The 26,427-nt window shown below is 40.0% G+C and overlaps 1 protein-coding gene across 1 annotated transcript in view; it reads right to left on the bottom strand.

Annotated features, from left to right (window-relative positions):
* Positions 1 to 26,427, bottom strand: part of FAT3 (FAT atypical cadherin 3) — a 570,769-nt gene that overhangs the window by 432,639 nt on the left and 111,703 nt on the right. Inside the window, exon 2 of the mRNA XM_026651587.2 lies at positions 10,182 to 13,490. Within this exon, the coding sequence (XP_026507372.1) occupies positions 10,182 to 13,473 (3,292 nt within the window). The 5' untranslated portion in view covers positions 13,474 to 13,490. The remainder of the gene's footprint in view (positions 1 to 10,181; positions 13,491 to 26,427) is intronic.

Here is a 26,427-nt window from a genome sequence, read left to right as displayed (position 1 = left end):
CTAATAAAGGTCATAATTCACTGAGGGCTAGATCTTAGCAATTAGTCACGTCAAGTAATACCTTACGCCATGAGTGGTCTCATTGACTTCAGTGGAACCACTCATGGAGAAATGCGAAATTAAACCGGATCAATTTGATCAGAATCTGCCCCTAAATGACTATCATAGCCTTGAAAACAAAGTAACTTCCACATGAACAGAGTGTGTGACAAACATGGGGCTGCTTTGTAGTAATTTATGAATGCCGTATGTTGACCTGGTTATTGAGATGTTTGCTGTGGGCATGTATTGGTTTAATTTAGTAGAAGGATGTATGGAAAACCAAGCAGGAAGAAAAGACAAGGGCTACAGAAACCTGAAGGGAAGAACTGGAGATGCCAGAACCTGTGGGATAAGAATGGTTGACATACAGGGTACTGTAGCCCAGGACCTAGTCTAAGAGTGGGAAAATTGCATGATTCCCCCATGAGACAGGTAAAAGCAGGAGGCCTGACACTGCAGGGGGTGCATCAGAGAGGTCACAAAGGGAGTAGAGGAGCAGCTAGCCCTGTAACTAGCACAGGGTGTGCCTCATACACGCCAGGGGCAAAACCATGTTGCCACACTCTTTTGACAATTTAATTTTAAAGCACTGGAAATGCCCATTAGTGTAAACTCCCGATAAAAACAAAATCCAAGGAAAACCTTTCTTCCCGCCCCTGATATATTTGGCTTCCTCTCGGTCTTTTTTTTTTTTTTTTTTTTTTTTTTTTTGGCAACACATTAATGCTAGTAAGATACAATAAGTGGTGACAGCTGAGGAAAAGTATAGGTTGTGTATTTTTACCATATAAAATTATTTCAGATGATCTAGAATTTATGTTTTATTATCAGGAGCATCCTGGATAACAAAGGTGTTTGTAAATGGCAGTGGTGTTTGATGGCTCTCTAGTGGCATATTCCAAAGAAGGAAAACGTGTAAAATTACACACAGCTGTAAATGTTGTGCATTATAAACCATTTTATGTGGTATTAAGCTGTGAATGTTGAACAGCTTGACTGGAATAATTCTGTGTAACCGACTCCACATAAGTGAACTTTCAAAATATGCCATAATTATATTAGGGCACCTTTAACATAAATATTTTAAAAGCTGATGTATGTTTTAAAGTTTAAATGATTAAAATAAAATTTCCCCTGTCAAATCCAGACAGACTTCATTGCCTTTAGTAATTTGCAGCCAGATGTGACAGCAAAATTTATATTTTTTTTATAAAAATACACACAGATTACATCAAAGGGTTTTTGTTGCAATTAATTTAAACAGCAAAAGGATTATCTTAACATTTACTTTACAGAATTAGTTGGATACCATCAATGGAGAAAGACCATATTCTAAAGTGTTGCTGGAGATAACTTACAGCTGAACAAGAAAGCACTCCCAGAAGCACAGAAATGCCTGTGTTTTACAGGAATGCTGTACTCACAACTGACACAGACAAAGTATGTTTGCAGTGTTGTTGCAGCCATGCTGGTCCCAGGATATGAGAGAAACATGATAGGTGAGGTATTATCTTTTACTGGACTAACTTCTGCTGGTGGAAGGGACGAGCTTCCACAGTCTCAGATTCAGGCCAGAATTCTGCTCCCTGAACCACACAATGGATTTCACTTCTGATATTCTGTTCCACAGGACTTCCAATATAGGCAACAAGAGCAGAATAGCACAGCTAAGATCTGATGCACAGCCCAAAGAATAGAATTTTGCCATAACAAGCATCCTAACATTACAGAGGGAAATGAAGCATAAATGTGGACATACAGATACAAATGAACAATTGTTGGTGCATACTCAATAACAAATTAGTGAAAAATGGCTGATATCCATCACCATATCACTAATGAAGACCAGGTCAAGTTTTGATGTTCTCACAACTAAGAGGTGGAAACCCTAAAATTGTTCTTAGAAAGGTCAGAAACATTAGCCTCTACAAATGAACTTTACAAAGTAAACACTTGATTTTGGTATTACTTTAGGCTAAGTTAAAAACTAATAGAAAGGTAGAATCATAGAATAGTAGGACTGGAAGGGACCTCGAGAGGTCATCTAGTCCAGTACCCGAGGTAGTTATTGGAGAAGAAAACATATTGTAGGAAAAAATTAAACCATGATGGCACTGCCATCTTTTTGTGTGTCAGCAGAACCCCTGATTCCTCACTAGTAGAGCTAGTCAGAAACTGACTAGCATAATAGCTGAAAGTGACTAGCATAATAGCCCTTGTTTAATGATGGAGGCAGCCAGTCTTTGTCATTGGCTGTGCTGAATGAAATGCAACCACGTAAGCAAACAGCATCAAGGCTAGAAATGAGTTAGGCAGTTAAATTGCTCCTGGTTCTCTAATCAGAGGTGCCAATGCAACCCAATGTGGGATGCCACATACCAGAGCCAGCAGGCTTTGGACTTCAGTCACTTGGGGTTTTCACAGATTTTGGTTGTGCTGAAAAGTTTTTGGTTACCTTGTGGACAATTTTGATTTTTCAGAGAAAAACTGAATACCAAAAATGTTAAGCTGAAGACACTTGGCTCAAATCCAAAAATTCAATTTGGAAATTTGCAGCTGTGCCTCGTGGGAGTTGTAGTTCAGATGCCTCATGTCCCCATTCTTCTCTGTGGGCCAGGCTCTCTGGCTGGACTACATCTCCCATGACCCAACTCCTACCGACTTTCAATGAGACTTAGACTCCTATATAACTAATGTCACTTTTGAAAATGGGAATCTAAGTCAACTAGGCAAGTAAATTCCTTAATTTGACAGGAAAACTAGGAGCATCCCATTATACCTAATAATGCAAATACCTGAACCAGGAATTTAAAATAAATTGAATTGAATTCTACATGCAACTCATACATAAGAACGCCCATACTGGGTCAGACCAAGGATCCATCTAGCCCAGTATTCTGTCTTCTGACAGTGGCCAATGCCAGTTGTCCCAGAGGGAATGAACAGAACAGATAATCATCAAGTGACCCATCCCCTGTTGCCCATTCACAGCTTCAACTCTTCATAGATTTAGTCAGCAGATACAACATATTTTAATTTAAAAAATGCAGACTATAGCCCATTTTCATTTTCATGTTCTTTTCAATAAACCACTATGCTGGCATCACATAAATATTTATCAAACTCTATAACTCGTCAAACTGTGATGATAAATGATAGTATCCTTCTACTTGCATACACATTACCTACAAAACTATTTTAGAAGATAGCAGTGAGATGCAAATAGTCTGAAGCAATAAATGTATTCCTTCACCAGATAGAGACAACATGGGCATGCTTTTTTTGTTGTAAACTATATTTCCTGGTGTTTCATGTTTCCACTGCAAATAAATTTAAGCCATGATTAAGATTTTCCAGAAGTAACTGGCTTCTTCTTTGGACTCTAGCAACAGTTTGTGAGGGTATTTCCATCACTCTTTAGGTAAAATTAAAGGCTTCAGAACTATGCATCAAATTGCTGCACTAGTTACAGTGAATCACTACATGTAATTTGTAATCATTTGAAATCCCATCTCCATTTAATGGCATCCTTAATTTTTTTTGTCATTTAGGAAAGAGAAATATTTCTTAAAGGCAAAGGCTTGGCTTTGTTGGTCTTAAGTTTCAGGACTGAAAAAAAAAAAATCCCTAGAGACCACAGTTAAAACCCTGACAGGGTCAATTCAGTCTTTCATTCTTCTGAAGTAGAAAAATTTAGAGCCAAATAGTTTACCGGGGGTAGAGGGAGTGACTTAGGAACCTAAATTCTATTTTTAAAGGTCACTTAGGAGCCTAAGTGAATTAGCAGCTTTAGAAAATTTTATCCCTGCTTTGTATGGATATTAAAGATCTTATAGGATTTTTAATAACATTAGGGTTTTACCCGTGTCTGTGTACAGCTGTGACTTCAATGGGACCTTAGCACATGCTTCAGTGCTTCCCTAATCAGGGCCCATAAACTCTGTGCTTCAGTTTCCTCATCTGTAACAACAGAGATGATCATACTTTCCATATCACGGGGGTGTTAGGAGACTACATTAATTGATGCATATAAAGCATACTGAGATCACACTACCAGAAGGCACTATTTGTCTCTCTGTTCATTAAGAAATTGTTTCATTCTGTTTCTACCATAGCTAATTCTTTGGACCAGGCTGAGGTAAATATAGGACCCTTCCTAGTGCAAGGCTGTTACCAAGGGCACCAGGGTAAATTGTTGTGAGCATAGGCCAGAATGAAAGGCAGAGCTTGAGTTAAAATTGGTGTTTCATTGTACCACAGAAACATGAAAAAAGAGTGAGGATCTAAGGCCTGGTCTTACACACTGGTGGGAGGGGGGAAATCGATCTAAGTTATGCAACTTCAGCTCCGTGAATAACGTAGCTGAAGTCGACGTACTTAGATCTACTTACCACGGTGTCTTCATTGCGGTAAGTCGATGGCTGATGCTCCCCCGTCAACTCTGCCTGCGCCCCTCGCCATGGTGGAGTACCGGAGTTGACGGGACAGCGCTCGGCGGTTGATTTATCGCATCTAGACTAGACGCGATAAATCAACCCCCGCTGAATCGATCGCTGCCCATCGATCCAGCCGGGAATGTAGACAAGCCCTGAAAGAGTGAATTAGAAATACTCCCATATTTACTGTCTAGATAAAGAACAATGGAGGGTTTCTGATGCAGGGTATTTTCAAAAGGCTACTCATATCCTTCAGAAGCTCAACCAATGTAAAAACCTAAATGCACTGTGACCCCACAAAAATACATAATAGATCTGTGTTCATGCTTGTGTTAGTAGATTTTGGTATTGTAAATGATTCAGGAAGCATTTTGTACAGTTATCCTCTGAAGGAGAAAGTTATCATTATAGACTAGATATAACCAGAAGCTAAATGGATGAAAGTACCAGAGGAGGAACAAGAGACCATGTCTGAGAAACACGATGAAACTTGCTTGAAGCCCATGAACTGGGTACAAAACAGCCAGCAGAGTCCATGTCTCAGAGAGGCTACCCTTTCAAGAGAGAGGGATGAGGAAGGCAAGGAGAGCTCTTTCTTAACTAACATTGTTTTCCTGGAATCTGAAGCCTCACAATAGTACTAAACACTATACATGGAGATGCCTCAGAGACTGTCTGCTAAAATACAGCCAACAGCATTCCAAGGTTAGGACATGAGTGTAACATAGCATTACACACACACACACACACACACACACACACACCTCCATAGCATAGAAGCTAGTTTACAGAGGGTGTAAATGCTAGGCACGCCTAAGAAAACTAGAGAGAGGGACACACCAAGCCACTTCAAAAGGCAGTGCTGCTTGAGGAAAAAGAACAAGAACACCAGACTCCGTCACAGCCAGGATCACATCAGCTGTCCACTACTGAGGCCTTTTTAATGGCAAACTACTGGCCTATAAACAAGCTAATTAGAAACAAGGAAGCACAAAGAATAGGCGAAGCAACGAAGATGATTTGGAATTGTACACATAGAAAGGAGGTAAACTAGCTTTCTGGTTAGCACATAGGGATGAACAAACTGTCCATAGAATCATAGGGTTAAAGGGACCGCAAAGGTCATCTAGTCTCACCCCTGCCAAGATACAGGATTTGTTGTATCTAAACCATCCAAGTCAGTTGATATCCAGACTCCTTTTGAAAACCTCCAGTGAAGAAGCTTCCACAACCTCCCGAGGCAGTCTGATCCATTGTCCTACTGTTCTTATTGTTAGGAAGTTTTTCCTGAGATTTAATCTAAATCTGATATGCTGTAGTTCAAATCCATTGCTTCTTGTCCTGCCCTCTGTGACAAAAGAGAACAACATTTCTCCATCCTCTTATGGCAGCCTTTCAAGTATCTGAAGAATGCTATCATATCCCCCCCTTAATCTCTTCTTTTCCAAACTAAACATACCCAGTTCCTTCAGCCTTTGCTCACATGGCTTGCATTCCGTCCCTTTGATCATCTTTGTCATTCGCCTCTGGATCCTTTCCAGTTTCTCTACATCCTTTCTATACGTTGGTGACCAAAATTGGACACAGTTCCAGCTGAGGTCTAACCAGTGCTGAATAGAGTGGTACTATCACCTCCCTAGACTTGCATGCTGTGCCTCTGTTAAAGCAACCTCAATTTGCATTTAGTAGACAGAGGTACAGCCACAGTTTGCTGCTATAAATTTGACTCACTAGATCAGGGTTCAGCAACCTTTCAGAAGTGGTGTGCTGAGTCTTCGTTTATTCACTCTAATTTAAGGTTTCGCGTGCCAGTAATACATTTTAACGTTTTTAGAAGGTCTCTGTCTATAAGTTTATAATATATAACTCAACTATTGTTGTATGTAAAGTAAATAAGGTTTTTTGAATGTTTAAGAAGCTTAATTTAAAATTAAATTAAAATGCAGAGCCCCCCAGATCAGTGGCCAGGACCCAGCAGCGTGAGTGCCACTGAAAATCAGCTCACGTGCCGCCTTCGGCATGCGTGCCATAGGTTGCCTACCCCTGCACTAGATTCTGAGGTGCTGAATTCTATAATTCATTAAATAGTACCCACAGAGCTGTCCATCACACAGGCCAGAGAGAAGAGTTCTGGGATAAAATCCTGGTCCCAGTAAACTTCCATTGATTTCAGCAGGGCCAGAATTTCACCATGTAAACTCAGATGTAGCTTTGATAGCACATGGAGTGACACAGACAAGAGGGAGTAGAGTTGGAATTACACCCACTTACACAAGGACTGAATTTGGCATCTTCTTCTCATTAAGGCAGTAGCCAAAAATACTGATTTTTTTGTACTTCTCACTTCTGCTTTCCTTCACAAGTTTCACAAGAAAGACAATGGATAAGTCAATAGAGCAGGTCAGTTTAAAAAGTGACAAATTAAGTGCATGAAAAGTAAATAAGCAGCAATCTCCTTGTAAATTAATTCAGTCTGTGATTTCAGCTCTTCATTACATCTAGAAAGCCAATTCATCATTCAACAGCTTTTAAGCTTTCACTAGCCCAACAGCAAAGCTCAACAGATTTCACCTATTTGGCAAACAGATCAAATTTTGCACTCAGATTACAACGGTGCAAAATAACACCCAAAGCATCAAAACTTCTTGTCCACACATCCTCGATCGCAACTGTAGTCACCTTTCTGGGTGGCAAAAAGCACCTGATTTCTTCAATTAATTGAAGATTTTTTTAAAATAATCAATATTCAGTGTAATCACAAGGACAACTGAAGGAAAATTATTTTTTTAAATGCTTTGCTGCTAGGTAATCTTTCAAAACAGTCAAATGAAATACTGATAAGGGGCTTGTTTGATTACAATTTTAAAATATGTTTTCAAATGTGAAAGAAAAATGTATTTATTCCAGTATTTATTTATTTTTTAAAAAAGGATCTATCCAAAAGATTAATTAATTTAGGCTTCAATTCAGGAAAGCATGTAAGCACACACTTAATTTGAAGTAGATGGTTAAGTCCCACTGAAGTCAAGCACATGGTTAATTAAGTATGCACTGTATTTTGCTGATCTGGGACCATAATCCATTGTAGGTGATCAAATCTTTCAAACTGGTTGGGGCACAGGTTAAAAATCTGGATAATCTAGTTAAAGAAAGTCTTCAATGAACCCCTAATTTTTCAGAATTTCACCAAGTAACTTCCATTGCCTTTAGCTGGATTTATTTTGTTTAATCCTAAATATGACGATTTGGGGACTCTGTCTATGCAGAGAGTATGAATTCTGTTTGATATCGGAGGCTTTTTATCTGCGTCAGGCTGCAAACTCCATTCTGAATGTGGAGCTTGCTGCCTTCTCTGTTGCTCTTTTAACTTCATATTGGTCTGAAATTTGAAGGGACAGTGGCAAAGAGATACTAATAGAGTGTTGTTCAGCCTTGATGGTCTTCTATTCAAACAAATTTCAGAGGGGTAGCTTGGTTAGTCTGTATCAGTAAAAACAACGAGGAGTTCTTGTGGCACTGTAGAGACTAACAAATTGCTGTATATTTATACCTGCTTATTGTATTTTCCACTCCATGCATCTGATGAAGTGGGTTATATCCCACAAAAGCTTATGCTCTTATAAATTTCTTAGTCTCAAAGGTGCCACAAGGACTCCTCGTTGTTTTTATTCAAACAGAAGCACCCTTGGACAAAGAGTTAGCCGCCACCCAGAAGAATCAGTCTGCCCAGGTGGGGATCAGATCACCTGGTGAGGGACTTTGATCAGGTTGAACAGCGGGGTCACTTGACAAAGGGGATGAGAAGTTATAAAAGAGAGAGTCTCTCAACAGTCATTTTGACAAGAGACCACAAGTAGAGGAAGCTTGAGAAGGAGTATGGAAGGACCATCACAGCAGAGGTTTCCTCTCTAGAATGGTAAGGAAATTGAGATGGGGGAATGCACACAGGTGTGGTTATTTTGTCTAGATCAGTGTATTTCTTGTGCTATCCAAGTAAAGAGAAATTGTGTTTAGAATCCTGTGCAAAGCCGGTCTGCGTGTCTGTTAGCTTTTACTGTCACCTGCCCCTGAAGAGGTGAACTATATACTGAGAGCACGTACACAGCTGGAGTTCTGAGAGAAGGTGTGTATAACCTAAGGGGAAGTCGGAGGGGTTATCACGAGTCTCAGGGACTATGCAGTTAGACCGTGGGGTCTCAGCTATCAGGAGAGAGTGCTAAACAGAGGATCTGCATCCCAAGAGTGTACAGAGAGACCACAGCCAGGGGCAGTGTCTGGACTCTGTTCAGAGTCAAGAGAGTTAAAGCACATGGGGCCCAGTGAGGTGAGGGCCTAACACAACAGCATGGCCAGTGCCAGGTCAGAGGGAGCTCTAACAGAGCTCTGTGTGAGAGAGAGACACTATGCAACTCAGTAAGATTGTAGACCATCATTTTCAAACCTGCCCACCTAAAACTGTGTTTCTAAATCTATAATCATTTACCTAAATCAATGTAGCCCGAGCAACTACAGCTCCCATTATCTTCAGTTGGGGAGCTCAGCACTTATAAAGAGACCACTTTTAATGACAGCCTTGAATCTTGCTTCGGGCACCCAAGTTTGCATTTTTTGGCCATACGGCTATAAATACATTGTTTGTGCCCAACTGCAGTATATAGACTGTAGCTCAAATAGGTTTGAGATGTTTTCAATGCTTTTACTTCATATTAGACCCACCATCTGTTTTTCATAACGTTCAGTTTAGAATTTTGATATTTGATTAAACAGTTTGAATTAGCCAAAACATACATTTTTAATCTAATGCTTTAATACCACGTTCAAAATTAAAAGCTTTAGAAAAAGAAACACATGGTCGACTTAAACCACAGCAAACCCAACGTATTTAATGTAATTTCTTAAAATGCAAACTAATGTTTTCTAATTTCCACACTTAATCTAGTATCACAGCTGCACCATTACTGCCAACAGCTATTAGATACTTAAACAGCCAGCTCCTAAACTGTGTTTTACTACACAGCTTCTCCTGCTTGATTTTTATGTTTTATAATGCTGGTGGCTTTGCAGTTAAAATCTTTAAAAAAAAAACTTCTTAATCAGCATTCAAATATTGTTTTCTATTGTGCATGTTTGAAATTTTATTCTTATGAAGAGAATCAATATTAGCACAAACTGAATGGTGCATTATCGCAAAGCATATGATACAGCGTGACATATTGTTTCAAACTGCTGAATGCGAATGAAAAACAACAGCATGCCAGCATTATGAGTAATACCAGAGAAACAGGAATTCTTTCATTCCCAAACCTATTTCACACTCCTCATTTACGTTATTGGGTTCAACCTTTAGTCAAGGTCAAGAGTGCAGTGACAGGCTGCAGCAGTGACCTGAGTAATTTATAGTTATCAACAGATAATATGGTAGCTGTAATGGAATCCCTGCATGCTTTTCAGTGGAACTGTATGGTGACTGCAAAGTAATGTGCATTATTTCACACCCACCGCGTGATGGATATATCCAAGTAATAAACTCTTGTTATATCTATGCCTGAAACATTTATATTTATAACTTTATCTTGCCTATTATGAAGAACTGAACTTATGTTACATTATGAAGTGAAATGATTATCCACATGCTTTACTTTTGTAAAAACTTCTATGAAGGTTAAAGTAAATAAAATAAATTAAGTAATATTCTAAACTTACCAGTTTCTTCATCTATGCTAAATCTTCCAAGGCCACTGCCATCCCTGATGGAATACTGGATCTCCCCATCCCTTCCAGAGTCTTCATCTCGAGCTGTCACTTGCAATACACTTGTTCCAGTGCGGGAGTTTTCCTTTACAGTTCCAATGACTGCAAAGTCAGGGAAATAAGGAGTGTAGAGATTTTCATTAACATCCACCACTTCAACCTCTACAAAAGAAACGGAAGAGAGGGAAACTGGACGTCCTTTGTCTTTTGCACGCACAGTCAAGTTATAGAACTGCTGTTTCTCGTAATCGAGTTCTTTGTTCAAGCGGATAGTGCCGCTAGCTTTGTCTATTTCAAATCGTCCATTGTAATCGTTCACCAAAGAGTAACGCACTTGACCTCCCAAACCAAGATCTGGGTCATGAGTTTCTAGCCAAGCTATTACAGTGCCAACTGGCAGATCTTCAAGGACCTTCACACTGTAGCTAGATGGAATGAAAGCTGGAGAACAATCATTCACATCATCCAAAAAAACCTTCAGAGGAACAACAGAAAATTGCTGATGGCCAATCTCAGCTTTGTCCCTGGCCTCTATCTTTAGTGTATAGTTTGCTTTCGATTCCCTGTCTAGTTGGTCAGCCACATAAACTACTCCAGTCGAACTATTGATGGCAAACTGCTGTGTGTCTGTCAATACTGAGTAAGTCACTTCACCGCTAGATCCTAGGTCTTTATCTCTAGCTTCTACTTGGATCATTTCTGTACCAATACTCATGCTTTCTAAAATATTAACTGAGTAACTATCCTGTAAAAAAACAGGACTGTTATCATTTGCATCCTCTACAGTTACAGTCAATAGTCTCCATGTAGATTTCTGGGGATTACCTAAATCATAAATTGTAATGTTAAGGAGATACAGCTCTGTTTTCTCTCGGTCCATGGGCATAAGAACTTTAAGAAGCCCTGTTTCCATGTCAATGTTAAAGCAACTATCTGTATTACCATCAGAAATTGTATAGACAACCTTCCCATTGAATCCAGAGTCCGCATCATAGGCTTTTATTTTCAGGATGCTAGCACCAACTGGAAGGTCCTCTCTAACCGCTACATCAGAGGGAAAGGATTTATCAAAGTGTGGAGCTTGTCTGTTAATCGAATAAAAATCAAGGAAGCCATCTTCCAAATTCAGCTTCACATTTGCTTTTGCCTTCTTGAGCAATTTCTCTGCCAGCTTCTGAGCAACTCTAGTCTCTCTACAACTAAAGGTCTTTGAAGACACTTTCCCATGTACTACTGAAATGTTAATGAACATGGCATCAGCAAAATTCTCTCCATCTGTAGCTGTGATCTTAAGGCCGAAATTGCTGTTCTTTATACCAGAATTAACAAGGGACTTTTTAAGTTGCAGCACACCGGAGTCAGGATTTAAATAAAAAATCCCAAGATCATTTCCAGAGATTATTTTGTATTTCACTAGTTCTAGCTCATCTATATCTATTGCAGATACAGCAGTGATGTGACCACCAATGGGAAAGTCAGATGAAATCACTCCCTGACAAGCCACTTTCTCAAACAACGGCTTGTTATCATTGACATTGCCTATGTATATAGTGACATTAACCTCACTTTCATGACGGTATGGCGAACCCCAATCGGAGGCTCTGACAATGAACCTGTAGCTCTCTGGAGAAGACTCAAAATCCAGTTCTTCAGAGGTGCTAATAACACCAGTAAATTGGTTTATAGAAAAGGGCAGTGAATTCAGACTGGCAATGCTGTATGTTATATATCCATTTTCTCCCCTGTCCTTGTCAAATGCTGAAACTGACAAAACATTGGTTCCTACAGGAACACTTTCATTGACAAAGGAGCTGTACGAAGGCTGTGTGAACTCTGGAGTGTGATCATTGGCATCTTCTAACCTGACAATAACTTGTGCTTTTAAATCACCACCTTTGTTTACTACTTCTAACTCATAGAGTTCCTTCTCAATGATTTTCAAAGGGTGAGCGGTGATAATAAGACCTGTCCTGGGATTAATCTTAAAATAATCAGCATCCTGATTAGGAGATATTATATATTCCACACCCTGTGGTTCAGGCACCAACTTAACTATAACTACCACTACTCCAGGAGGGGAAAATTCACTGATTGACACATCATAAACTTCCTTTTCAAACTTTACTGGGACACTTTCTCTCTTGGGACTAGTGATGTGGACCAGTTTGACTGCAGAAAACTTCTGAGGAGACCCTTTGTCCTTTGCTTGGAGAGTAAGATTGTAACCATAGGGGAAGTTGTCCCAGTCAATGGGTTTTCTCTCTTTGATTTTGTACTCATTAATCCATTTTCCCTCCTTAGCCAGAAAGAACTGTTCTAAGGGATCTCCAGCTACGATGGAAACAGATTCAATCTCCCCATTAGCTCCTTCATCTAGGTCATCAATGTTAATAACAGCATACGTAGGCTCCTTGTCTAATGGAAAGGGTATGTGGGTTACCACACTTATGGTTGGGGCATGTTCGTTTATACGTTCAATATGAACATAAAGCTTGGCAGTGCTGCTTACTCCATTGTTTCCATAAAGTTTCATCCCACGATCCACAGCCAGAACTTCAAGGTCATATCTGTTTTTCTCATCATAGTTTAACCGGCCACTTAAAGAGATAACTCCGCTAGTTGGGTGAACTGAAAAGAGATCAACTTTGTTTTTGAAGTAGTAATAGAATTCGCCATTGGACCCAATATCTGCATCTGTTGCTGTCACCTGTGCAATACTAGTCCTTAAAGGAGTGCTTTCTGCTATCGTCACAGAGTAAGTGGTTGGTGAAAACAAAGGTCTTAGATCATTCATATCCAAAACCTGGATATTCACTTTTGTCCATGCTTCTAAGTCCTCTCCTCTGACAGACCCTTTTACTATCAATAAATAGTTATCTTGGATTTCTCTGTTTAATATAGCAGAATTCCCACCTTTAGTTCTTATTCTGAGAAAGCAGAAGTCAGCAATTATGACTTCTTCTGCTTTGAAAAAGCCTTCATCATCGCCAGACACTATCCTGTATTTGATATCCCATGAAAGATCTGCCAATGTAATACCCATTCTACTTGGACTGTTGACATAGGTCCTGGCTGCAGAGTTCTCGTACACTGTAGCATTGTAAATGGAATGCGTAAAGTGAAAGCCGAGTGGTATTGTCCCTTGAAGCCCCTGGCAAACGCAGGCCAAAAGCTTGACAAGCAGGATGGTGAGGCAAGACAATGGGGGTCTTGTGCCTGACCAGCAGCCCATATTCACCTCCATCACATCATTCTTTCATCCTAAGGCAAAAGAAGAGAAAAGAATAATTAATCATAATTAATAATGGGGAGGGGAGAAATCTGCACTGAAAAATGTCATTTTTTAAAAAAAGTGTTCAGTAATTGCATTATTAAGAAGTCATGGTGGCAGTCACTGCCGAGTAAATGTGGTAGAACTGAAGTAGAGAACGTTAGTCTAATAGTGATTCTGTGATATATTACACTTTGGGAGGACTTGCCACTGTATCGACATATAGGACTATATGTTACTGGATTATAAAAAATAGGAAATCACCAATCCCAAGCATACACCCCTCTCCCCCATCAAAAATAATAATCACTGTGACATAAACAAAAAGAAAACACCCACAAAACCCCAAACAGGATAATACAAGACAGGATGAACGACACACAGTGACTACAGATGATAATCACTGCTAGTCCACCAGAGCCCAGACTTATTAACTTCCAAGGCATGCTACATCTTTTTGCTCCAGTATTTGAGGTGGGAACAGATGCTATTGCTTTATGTGTAATAATATGGTGGGCAAGTATCAAGTTTTGCAAAGTCTAGAATGGTAAAATAGTACAAGGAGCAAACAATGGTACACATAAACACTGATCAGTTCATTACTGTAGTTATATATTCCTATATAAAATAATTAAGAATGAATTAAGATTGCTTAAGTACATACATACACCCATACAAAGAGTATCATAAAGAGGTTGCAAAGCAAAGTTAAGGTTGTTTGAAAGACATTAACTCTGCCCCTTCATGCACATATATTACAGTACAGTCTGCAATTACATGAGCACATACTTTGTTTTTTTCATGTGCCTTCTCTGCTTCATTCTGTGTGCATGTAATATAATGCACAGTGAATGAGACAGGTTTTAAACATTTTTATCCTCACTATTCAATAGTTGCTGGTTGTCTCTGTAGCAGGAAGAGAGCCTGAAACATAAGCCCTTGTATCAGAGGCCTGAGCTAAAGTAATGGTCATAACTTGCTAATATAAAGCAAAGTTAAGTTGTGAGCAAGAGGCAGGCCCTGCTCACAGAATCTGGCAAGAACAGGGCTGATATTGCAGAAACTCTATTTCCTACGTAGTGCTAGGCATAAGAATATATAAGTAAACACATTCCAGAAAGACAGTACCAAAACACCTCGATACCAAACACATTCCCCAAAGATAACAGGAACACACTGACCCTGCTTAAAGATAAGGTCAGGATGACAGCATAACATATAGAGATATTTTGATCGAACCAACATGTACAAGGTAATGGGTGGCACCCAAATACGTCAGAGGGTGGCACCTAGATACAAATGGGGTAATACATAATTTGTTTGTATCTGTGTATAAAGATGTATCTCAGATGGAGTGTCTTTGTCTGGCTGAGGGGAGAATGGAAAGTCCCGCCATTCACTGAGCTGGCCCATTGTCACGAGCATACATGTGTTAGTGTATCTGTAACCATTGAGCCGGGGCATTAGCACTGTGCTTTGTCAGCAATAAACCTGACCAAGTTCCTTCGCAGAAAACCGAGTCTGTGGATTTATTGGGCAGTTCAATTGGAGCCTGCTGTACGGGCTATCTTGCCAGAGTCAGTACAGCATGCACAGAGAACACACACACGCAGCCGAACAGCTGACCACAGTCTCATTAGCTGCACACTGTCCAAACTTCATATTCCTGGGGAACATCTTTGGAATTTCTAAATGTTATAAATCACAATTTCCTAACTAAAAAGTGTTGCATCCAACACAAGGGAATTCTGTATTAGACTTCATCTTAACCGATAAAGAGGAACTCATCACAGAACTAAAAATTAACAGTAGTTTAGGTACAAGTGATCATGACTTGATCCCATTTATAATGTGCAAACACAACAAAGTCCAGACCAGTGATTTATATACTTGATGTTTTAAAAGGGCCGATTTCACAAAGTTGAAAACAATTATGGGTCAAATCAGTTGCGAGGAAGAATTTAATCAGAAAAATATGAATGATAATTGGGAACTGTTTAAGAACCCTTAACTAGATGCCCCACAAGCTGCAATTAAGAAAAGGCGGTATTGGTTAAAGAAATTACCTGGTTTAGAGCGGAGGTGAAGGCAATTATAAAAAAATAAATATATTTAAACATAACAAATGAAAGAAAATATAAGTTGATAGTAATGACTATAAATCAAAAAGCTAAGAATTGTAGAAAATTGATCAGGAAAGCAAAAGGGATACAAGGAGAAATTTATAGCCAGCAGAGTTAAGGACAAAACCACTTTCTTATTAAGCATATTAGGAACAAAAACAGTCCTAATTATGGTATTGGTCCACTACTAGATGCTAGAATTATCAATGACAATGCAGAACAGGTAGAAGTATTCAATCATAGAATCATAGAATATCAGGGTTGGATGGGATCTCAGGAGGTCATCTAGTCCAACCCCCTGCTCAAAGCAGGACCAATCCCCAGATAGATTTTTACCCCAGTTCCCTAAATGGTCCCCTCAAGGATTGAACTCACAATCCTGGGTTTAGCAGGCCAATGCTCAAACCACTGAGCTATCCCTCCCCTCATAATAAATATCCCTGTTCTGTATTGGGGGGGGGGGGAGAATGCAGGGGGAAACAGATGATATAGTCATATCATATGATAACAGGCTTTCCATTATACTGGTATCTCAGGAAGATGGTAAACAGCAGCTGCTAAAGTTAAAGTTAGACATTTTTAATTCAGCAGGTCCAGGTAACATGGAGCATAGGGGAAATTACAGAAGACTGGAAGAAAGCTAATATTGTGCCAATATTTTAAAAGGGTAAATGGGATGATCTGGGTAATTATATGCCTGTCCGTCTGACATCGACCCCCAGCCAGATACTGGAGAGACTGATACGGAACTCAATTAATAAAGAATTAAAGGATGGTACTATAACTAATGCCAATCAATATGGGTTTTATGAAAAATTGATCGTCAGAATAACTTGATAACTTTTTTTGATGAGATTAAAGTTTGGCTGATAAAGGTAATAGTCATGATGTAACTGACATTTTGATTAAAAACTAAAATGATATAAATTAACATGGCACACATTAAATGGATTAAAAGCTGGCTAACTGATAGATCTCAAAATGTTGCTGTAAACAAAACAAGATCATCACTACAAAAATTAGGGGAAAGGTAAGTAATGAAGAGGGCAGGTCACTGATACAGAGCGATCTGGATCACATGGCAAGCTGAGCACAAGCAAGCAATGTGTGTTTTAATACAGCTAAATGTTAATATACGCATTTAGGAACAAAGAATGCGTAGGCTTGGCTTACAAGATGGGGGACTGTCCTGGGAAGCCGTGACTCTGAAAAAGATTTGGGGGTCATAGTGGATAACAAGAGTGTCCAGTGGTACACTGTGGACAAAAGGGCAACAGGAGAATCTCAAGTAGGAGCACAGAGGTTATTGTACCTCTGTATTTGGCACTGGTACAACGGCTGCTGGAACACTGTGTCCAGTTCTGATTTCCACACTTCAAGAAGGATGTTGAAAAACTGGAGAAGTTTCAGAGAAAAGCCATGAGAATGATTAAAGGATTAGAAAACCTGCCTTATAGTGATAGACTCACGGAGGTCAATCTATTTAGTTTAACAAAGAAAAGCTTAAGGGGGGGGGAGGAGCTTGATTAGTCTAGAAGTACCTACACTGGGAGGAAATATTTAATAATGGGCTCTTTAATCTAGCAGAGAAAAGTATAATATGATCCATTGGCTGGATACTGAAGCTAGACAAATTCAAACTGGAAATAAAGGTATAAATTTTAACAGTGTGTCTTATTAACTCCTGGAACAATTTACCAAAGGTTGTGGTGGATTCGACCATGCTGACAACCTGTAAAATCAAGATTGGATATTTTTCTAAAAGATCTGCTCTAGGAACTATTCTGGGGGAGTTCTTTGGCCTGTGCTGGACAGAAGGTCAGACCAGATGATCACAATAGTCCCTTCTGGCCTTGGAATCTATGAATGAAGCAGGGGTCTTCAAGACCTCTGCCCCAGGTTTGCACATCCTGTCCACCAACAGCTTAAATGCATTCCCATTCACTACACAGACCAACTAACACAAACTTTCTTAGATACAGCTACTAGGAAATTACAAGCGTGTGTGTGTACAGTAGTTGGTTTCCTTCTTGATTTGTCTTATTTTCTAAAAAAAACAAGCATAGGTGTTGGATGAAGTGGTTTCCATTGTGTACAGGCTTTACAGTTTGGTTCAATGCCTCTCAGCAGCCCCACTACACAAATTTTTCCAGCACCCCTGAAAACAAGCAGATTTCTTTTACAAATCTGTTTTTATCTCAAGCTGAATACCAAGATATTTCAAGTATATTCACTTATTTACTACCATTACACTCCATATTATGAATTTCTACAAGAAGTTTACAAAACATAAAAACAGAATGATGTATATTGCTGAAACATATTGAGAGTTATTGTTCAATGACATTTTCAATATTGTTTCCACTTGATACTTTCTACTTTTAAAAAAGATTTAGCTAATTCATTAGTAAGTTTACAAAAAATAAGAATGAATCTCTGTATATAGAGCCTGATCCAAAAGCTATTTAAATCAATGGGAATCTTTCCACTGACTTCAAATGGCTTGGAGTGTGCCCATAATGAACACAAAATAGTAAAGTATCAGAGGGGTAGCCGTGTTTGTCACTTTTTACAGATCCAGACTAAGAGTCCTGTGGCACCTTATAGACTAACAGACGTATTGGAGCATAAGCTTTCGTGGGTGAATACCCACTTCGTCACGTCTGACGAAGTGAGTATTCACCCACGAAAGCTTATGCTCCAGTATGTCTGTTAGTCTATAAGGTGCCAGAGGACTCTTTGTCGCTTTTTACAAAATAGTAAGTTAACATTAAAAAACTGATGGTTTTTCAGGCATCTTAAGAGTGTTTGTTGCCAATTACTTTCATAGCTAGGAGTGAAAATCCTAAAAGCTCCGTTTAAAAGACAATTGCTATAAGACCCCCCATTGCTCTTATTTCCATTGAAAAGGAAACATTTCAAAGCTGCTTGAAACTGTAATAAAGGAAATGTCAGAACACAGGGCAGAAAGGGGTAGGAAGAGTTGTTGGTAATGACAGGGGTTAGCTTAAGTTTCCAATGTGAGTTCAATACCCATTGGGAGATATACAAATTGCATATGAGTTTCAGAATATGAATTCAAGTCAGAGTTAATGCTTCCTGTATAATAGTATGATGATTGCACTTTTAAGTACTGAGGGCAATCAATTTATTTTACTGGCATTATGTACATCAAAACACTTTAGCGTCCTCATTCCAGAGTCTCTATTCCACGGCCTAACAGCTTAATCAATAATATTTGATCAACTCTCCCAAGTGTTTATCAAGACAGTTATTTTCATAGGCAATTTCTCCCCCCCATCAGGTTTTCTTTTGTGTTGTATAAACGAGACAACAGAAGTCTCTTTTACTGGAGATGATATAACCCACCAGCTGGGTCTGTTACTGGACAAATACTCCTCCACATCTCGATCAGCCTCATTCTGTAATTTAAACATGAATGTGATTATTAGGAACATATCAAGCGATTAACAAAAGCAAGTAACACTGTTAACCCATGGATGCACACAGTTATACACTGCCGTTTCCTCACGGAAACATGCTTTGGGCATTTGCAAGCCCTGGTTTCACCCAGGTTATTGATTCCTGATAAAAGCTAAGATGGCACTTTCTCTTCTGGTGGGGAAAGATGGGGGTTTATTGTCATCTCGTGCACCAAAAAGGCTTGAGCAGTTGCTATTCTTCCAGAACAGCAAATCTTTTTAAACTTAACCCCAACGGGATGAAAAACGGACGGGCCCTTATTTTCATGGGACTTCATCTGATTCATTCCAGGCGCTGCTACTAAAAAATGCTGCTTCAACCTAGCGTGGGAGACAATGTTGTACAACAGAAGGTATCCACAATAAATGCCACTGAGAAAAAAAGCTGGCATGGGGGCTGATTTATGGAAACAGGAATTATAACAAGTTAGAGAAAATTAATACCAAAATAAAAGGCTGTGCTGGTTATGTGGTGTGGCATTATTCAAATACTTACCAGGCCGACCACTGTTTGGTCTTTGTCACAAGGATGCTTTAGACTCTTCCCTCTGCAATGCAATCATGGCCTCAACCCAACGTTCAAACGAGACTTACCCCTTCTGAAGTAACCCAAGTGAAATTTTTGCAGGTTTACAACAGAAAATGATTTTACGTTTCAATTGAACAGCAGCTCTGCAGCCTATAAGCACTAAGCCTCTGAGTAAAGCAGAGAAGAGCAGCATCTCACTTATACCCAGTCTGGGGTGGCCTAGCTCCTGGCTAAGTCCACACAACAGCTTACTCCAGCTAGTTTCTCTCTGCCACAAAGCCTCTTAGTGGTCATTACACATGTCCCCAAGACTTCCACACTCAACTCCCTGAGATCAGTTTCCCCAAGAAATTCATTACTACAAATAAAAATGATGTACATGTTTACCCTTAGGTTAGCCAGACTGAAGGACTTACATGTTTCAGAGGCAGAAATTAAGCAACAGATATTTATGAAGTTATATTATCTCAAACACCTAATGAAAAAGTTCACGTAACTACTACAAGGCAGGGAATATATTAGGGCAACCTTTGCTCTTTTCCCAAACCACAGAGCTCGCTCTCTCTCTCTCTCTCTCTCACACACACACACACACACACACACACACACACACACACACACACATTTTATAACAAATACCTTTATCTATATGGAAACACATCACAGCCAGACACTGTTTTCAAAAATATTTAAAGAACTCAGGCCAAAACCTAATCTCAATTACTCTGGTTTTATAGCAGCATAAGTCCAATGAAGTACATGGAATTACCCTGGATTTACAACAGTGTAGATGAGATCAGGATTTGACCCTTGGGCCCTAAATCCTAGCATGTACATCCTATTTGTGGGTACAATTTTGGGTTCAGCATTCGGAAAACCAGCCCTTAATGTTACGCAGTATCAAACTTAGAAGTGATGGGATATATTTTACAGTAAAAGGCTCCTCATGGCAATTTTTCATCCTTCCACATATTCCTCAGAATAGCTCAGTGTCCCAGTGGATGACCTATTGAACGGGCACTTGGGACTATATAGGAATGTACTTATTTATTTACTGAGTCCCTTTCATATCAGATATTTCTTTTAAAGAGCCTCATAATGCATACATGCTTGCCGCACAGGAAATGTCATGTGATATAGGAACAAAGTAAAAAGTAACCCACAATAAATGGAGACATCACTTTATAAGCACTCCTTGTCAAAAAAATGCTACGCTTTCAAGTAACGAGGAAGATTGTTATTTCTTCAGTTTGATTTTGAAATGTTTGGAAAGGAACTTTGCCAAAGAATTTCCTGACACTGCCTACAAGATTCATTTAAAAGTAAGAAATTAGCTCTCCCTTAAATGCAAAAATTAAAAATGAAAGTCATGTTACCAATATACAGGGAGCCAGCCAAGGTGACTCTAGCTAAGAGTGCAACACCCTACCACAACAGATCTCTCTAAACGAGGCAGGAATTTCAGGTGCTTTGCAGATACCAGGATCAGGGCCATTTTTTATATTATGTTTGTACTTTACTATGTAGAGTAATTATGGTGTTTTCTCCGCACTCCCAAGCGCATACAATGTGGGTGTGGTGAAGGACATAGTGTAGATATGGCTTTCATGACTGTTGTTATTGGGCGGATGATTTTGAATTGATGGTGCATTTCGATCCAAAGCTCTTTGAGCAGGGTCCATCCTTTTGTTTTCTGTTTCTACAGCATCTAGCACAATGGCGGGGGGGGGGGGGGTTCCTGGTCCATGACAAAGGCTCCTAAGCACTACTGCAATGAAATGAAACAACAACAGTAATAATCAGAGGAAACCTCTTACTGTACACACAACTGTATTTTGAGGTTTCTAACCACTGGAAGAGCCCCCAGAGGAACGGACAGGTATTTAACAAAATGAAATTAATACATTTTCGCAGAGACTAACTTACTTTAAAATCAGTCAGCTAGTTATGGAATTAGTATTTAATATTCCTATGACAAGAGCCCAATTATGATGGAGGCCGCACTGTGCTAGATGCTGTACGTCCCTCGGCCAGCGCCGCTTCCAACAGCTCCCATTGGCCTGGAGCAGCGAACCACGGCTAGTGGGAGCTGCGATCGGCCGGACCTGCGGACGGGGCAGGTAAACAAACCGGCCCAGCCCGCCAGGGGCTTTCCCTACAGAAGCAGCGACCCCAGTTTGAGAAACACTGATATAGATATATTTGCTATTTATTATTATTCTACCTATATACAGTAATCGACAATGATCATCATCTGTCCCTTAACCTAGCCACTGCTAATTGCATGTCTTGAGGAGTACGCTTAAAAGAAGGAATTCCATGCGAGTGCAGAGGGTGAGAAGGTGCCGAGACATTGGGCTTGTCTCCACTTACTGGGGGATCGACGCTGGGGCCATCAATCCACTGGGAGTCGATTTAGCGGGTCTAGTGAAGACCCGTTAAATCGACCGCCAATCGCTCTCCAGTCGACGCCAGTACTCCACCGGAACGAGAATCATAAGGTAAGTCAATGGGAGAGTTTCTCCTGTCGACCTAGCGCAGTGTAGACACCGCAATAAGTCGACTTAAGCTACGTTGACTCCAGCTACGTTATTCACGTAAATGGAGTTGCGTAACTTAGGTTGACTTAACCCCGTAATGTAGACTTGCCCATTGTGTGAGCGGCTGACAATCATGTAAATGAAATAACAAGGAGAGGAAAGTAAGGGGGGGGATAGCATACTGAAGGGCCTTGAAAGTGAATACAACAGGCTTGAACATGATGTGGCAAGCCACTGTTCCACACTCAGCTCTCCAGTGAGGAGCCACCCTGACTAACCAGTCAATAACTTCTATCACAATGAGTAACCATATATTCCAAACTATATGCAGCCTTCCTAGATTGCTGGAGCCCTTCATAGGAATACAATAATGCAGGGGTTGGCAACCTTTCAGAAGTGGTGTGCTGAGTTTTCATTTATTCACTCTGATTTAAGGTTTCGCGTGCCAGTAATACCTTTTAACGGTTTTACAAGAGCTCTTTCTATAAGTCTATAATATATAACAAAACTATTGTTGTATGTAAAATAAATAAGGTTTTAAAAATGTTTTAAAAGCTTCATTTAAAATTAAATTAAAATGCAGAGCCCCCCTGGACAGGTGGCCAGGACCTGGGCAGTGTGAGTGCCACTGAAAATCAGCTCGCGTGCCGCCTTTGGCACATGTGCCATAGGTTGCCTACCCCTGCAATAGTGCAATGTCAGAGTGAAGTTTCCTTTTTAACTCTTGGTTCCAATAATCTGGGCTGCATCTAGCACTAGTCTAGACCAGATCGGGGGTGGGGGGGGAAGGGAGGAGATTTGGCCAGTGTTACCATGCAGTGAATAATGCCTCTAAAGTAGCACCATCATCCACACAGTTAATGCAATGGGAAGGTATGAACTGAGTGCTCAGTGACCTCTGGGATGATTTTGTCTGCTGTGGCAGACTCTTTTGACCCAGAAGATCACCCTACCACTAAAGAATGAGTTTTACTATTTGAGGGAAGTGATATACATGCTTCTTGAATCAACTCTGACTATCCTTAACAAGTGCCAATCAAGGGGCAGTCCGTTCTCTGAGACCCTTTAAGCAAAATAAAAAGTGCATCCATCAGATTAGCTTGTTTATCAGACAGCTGTAGTAGGCTCATATCCTCTTTGGCAGACCAGCCACTAGAGGGAGACAAAGACCACATTGTCATGGACTGAGATGGCATTTCTACCAGTCAGCTGGCTGGGTAAGGTCATTTATGGAATTTGTCAGATTGGAGGACAGCTGTCACCACAGTTGAGAATTCCCTCAGAGCTGCCATGAGACTGAAGGACAAAGCAGAACGTTGAAAGGAAAGAGAAACTGATCTGCGCCTCAAATTCCACATACACCTCAAGGATAGGATGAACCCCACCCCCACTTATCCTCCGAATGAACTCCCACTATTGAGAGAATAAGCTTGTCCCCGTTCCTAGAGGACACAAGCAGAATTCTGGGATAAAAATAAACAGTTTTTGTCCAGCTTTGCCAACGCCAAGTTTATTCCTTTTCCTCAGAGCCCTGGACTCTGAGGAACTAGGACTTGAACAGCGATCTGCTGAGAGAGTAGCCTATAACACTAGACATCTGTAAAGTTTTTCTTTCCAGCGTGTGTGTTTAAGCCACAAGTTAGCATTCTAATGGTGCAGTTTTATGTTCTAAGACCATGCTCTCTAAATCAATAATTTAACAGCTGATGAGTGCGTGTGGGAATTGAGCTTTACTGCCCTACAGATTCTAATGACAGCATGTCGGAGGCAGCAGAATTCTAATTCCTGATCAATGCTCAAGTCTAAATAACTCGTAGCAATGTGACACATCTGAAGTATGAGCAGCAGCTCAAGATTTTGTTAGACAGAAGCACCCTAAATCTTACTGATAACTCGTTCCTGTCACTTAGACTATTCAGGATAACAAGGTTAGGTAACTGTTCGAACAGTGTCATCAAGGGCCCAATCCTGCAGTTTCACTCAGGCAGATCCAGGGAGCCCTACCGATTTCAGTGGGGCTCCACATTGGCACAGGGAGGACATCTTCCTTTTGGCAAAACTGGGAACCATGTATGTGCATTTCACCAAAATAAAGGGCATAACAGGCAACAACAAAAGATTTCTGTCATGATCGGTTGTCTATATTGTAATGAACTCACTAGTGTGTTTTTATACCACTGACCTTAACTGGAAGGAAACTGCTTAACCGTGTGTCTAGGCTCAAAGCTCATTTTTAGCACCAACAGGAGTAGAGTGATTTGGGAGCAGAAAGTCCAGAATTCTATTTCTGCCACCAAACAACCATAGTAAAAGATTGTGAAAGTTGTGCTGTAGGTTGCCACGGATTCTTTACAGCATTTACCTACTTACACAGGCCTGATAATCTGCGTTTTGTCAAATGCAATATGGTGCAATGTCTGGCAATGAGAAGTAACATACGTGTTCCTTTCACATGTTCCTTTCACGACCCCCAACAATAGCTCAAAACAGATTAGCAAGAAGCAATGGTGATATTGGTTAGGAAAAGAAATAAAGATTGAAAACCGAAATTCATGTTGCGCCACAAGGCATTAGAAAACTAATGTTTGACCCCAAAACACAGCAGAGAGAGACTGATCGTAGATATGCTACTGACGAGAAAATGACCTTTCCCAGAGAGTAATCCCTTTGCACCAGGCAACACAGTAAATTCTAACTTCCGTCATAGCAGCAAATCCTTCGGCCGCCTGAACGTAATCTTGCACGAGAAAAGCCCACTCAGCATGAAGGAAGTGTAATTCAAGACAGCCCCAAGGAAGTGAAGATTCAACCACCCAGCAATGTGTTATGAATACCTTGCTTTGTTTTATACCAGGTGCGGGGGGGGGGGGGGGAGATATTTCCATACACCAGTTAATGTCAAGTATCAGTTCATCATCAAATACTTCAAACTTCTGAATGTGATTTCAGTCATTTGTTGTCTTCTTGAGATGCTGGTGCGGTGGTAGAGCCTTTCAAAACACACACACACCCACAGCATGAAACATGGCTTGGGGAAAGGAGAAAAAGAAAAAGGAATAATTTGCTGCCATGTGAACTGTGTCAGAAAGAGAATTCCAGAGCGCGATCTTACAAGGGGATTTTAGCTTGTCCCTTGGTAGTCCATTTGGCTGGAAACAAAGAATGATAAACAGTTTTCATGCCTTGTAGGTCCCCTATTCCCCCTCCCCCACCCTAGCACCTACTTTTTAATCCCTGTCAACTATTTTAAAATGGGGAAGCTACTGAGCAGTTTCAAATTCATCAAGCTATTTCATGGGGCTATCATTCAAAGGCCAGTATTTTAATTATTCCTTGTTTTTAAAAAGCTTTAACCAGTATATCTATTTTGATTACAATACTTTTGAGTTTTGTATTGAAACTTCATCCTATACAAGGTATGGCTATAGGAAATTTTGAAAGAATGCATTCCTTTCAGTATTTCCACAATTATCCCATTATTATTAAATTAACTGTACAGCCCACAACATACTAGGTGCTTTACAGATATATAGAAGGTAGTCTCTTATTATTATTATTTTTATTGTGGTAGCACCCATGACCCCCCAGTCATGGACCAAGACCCTACTGCGCTAGGAGCTGTACAAACACAAAAGTAAAAGAAAAGTTTACAATCTAAGTTTCAAACAAGGATACAGAGAGACAGGCGGTGGAGCACAAAGAAACAAGGACTTATTCTAGGGCAGTTCTGCAAAGTTCCGCGCTACATCAGTAGTCTGACAACCAGCGACAAAGGCAAGCACTCTTCTGCGTGCAGGAACTTCCATGAGGGTTATGCACATGCCATCCACATGAAGAGGGTATGCATCTTTATTAATCTGCTATTGCCTTCAAGCTAATGGAGACGGGGCCTTTCACTCAAGCTGTGAAGGCCCTTGTTTTTAGTGCCCAGCATGTTTTCACACATACACACACCCCGCAGGCCCACTGCAAGTTCGTCTCCTGAATAAAAATTCAAAGAAATAGGGCTTTGTATTTAAAAATAGGTTTATTGTTTGATTGGGTTTTTTTTTAAAAGCAGACATTTATTAGTTTGTTTGAAAAAAATCAATATTTCCAATATAAATTCTATGTTTAATTAACGTTTCCAGGATAGAGAGTGAGATCACTTTCCAATGGCTTTCCTAGAGTCAGTGATTATCTGTGACCAAAGGTCAAACTGGAAAGAAAAAAAAAAAAAAAAAAAGGTGCTACTCACAGTAGATTTTGCAGAT

This window comes from Terrapene carolina, unplaced genomic scaffold (genome assembly GCF_002925995.2).
Source record: "Terrapene carolina triunguis isolate 2854851 unplaced genomic scaffold, T_m_triunguis-2.0 Scaffold97, whole genome shotgun sequence".
Taxonomy (NCBI): domain Eukaryota; kingdom Metazoa; phylum Chordata; order Testudines; family Emydidae; genus Terrapene; species Terrapene triunguis.
Note: the sequence above shows the minus strand (reverse complement) of the source record. Positions and strands in the feature narration are given on the sequence as shown.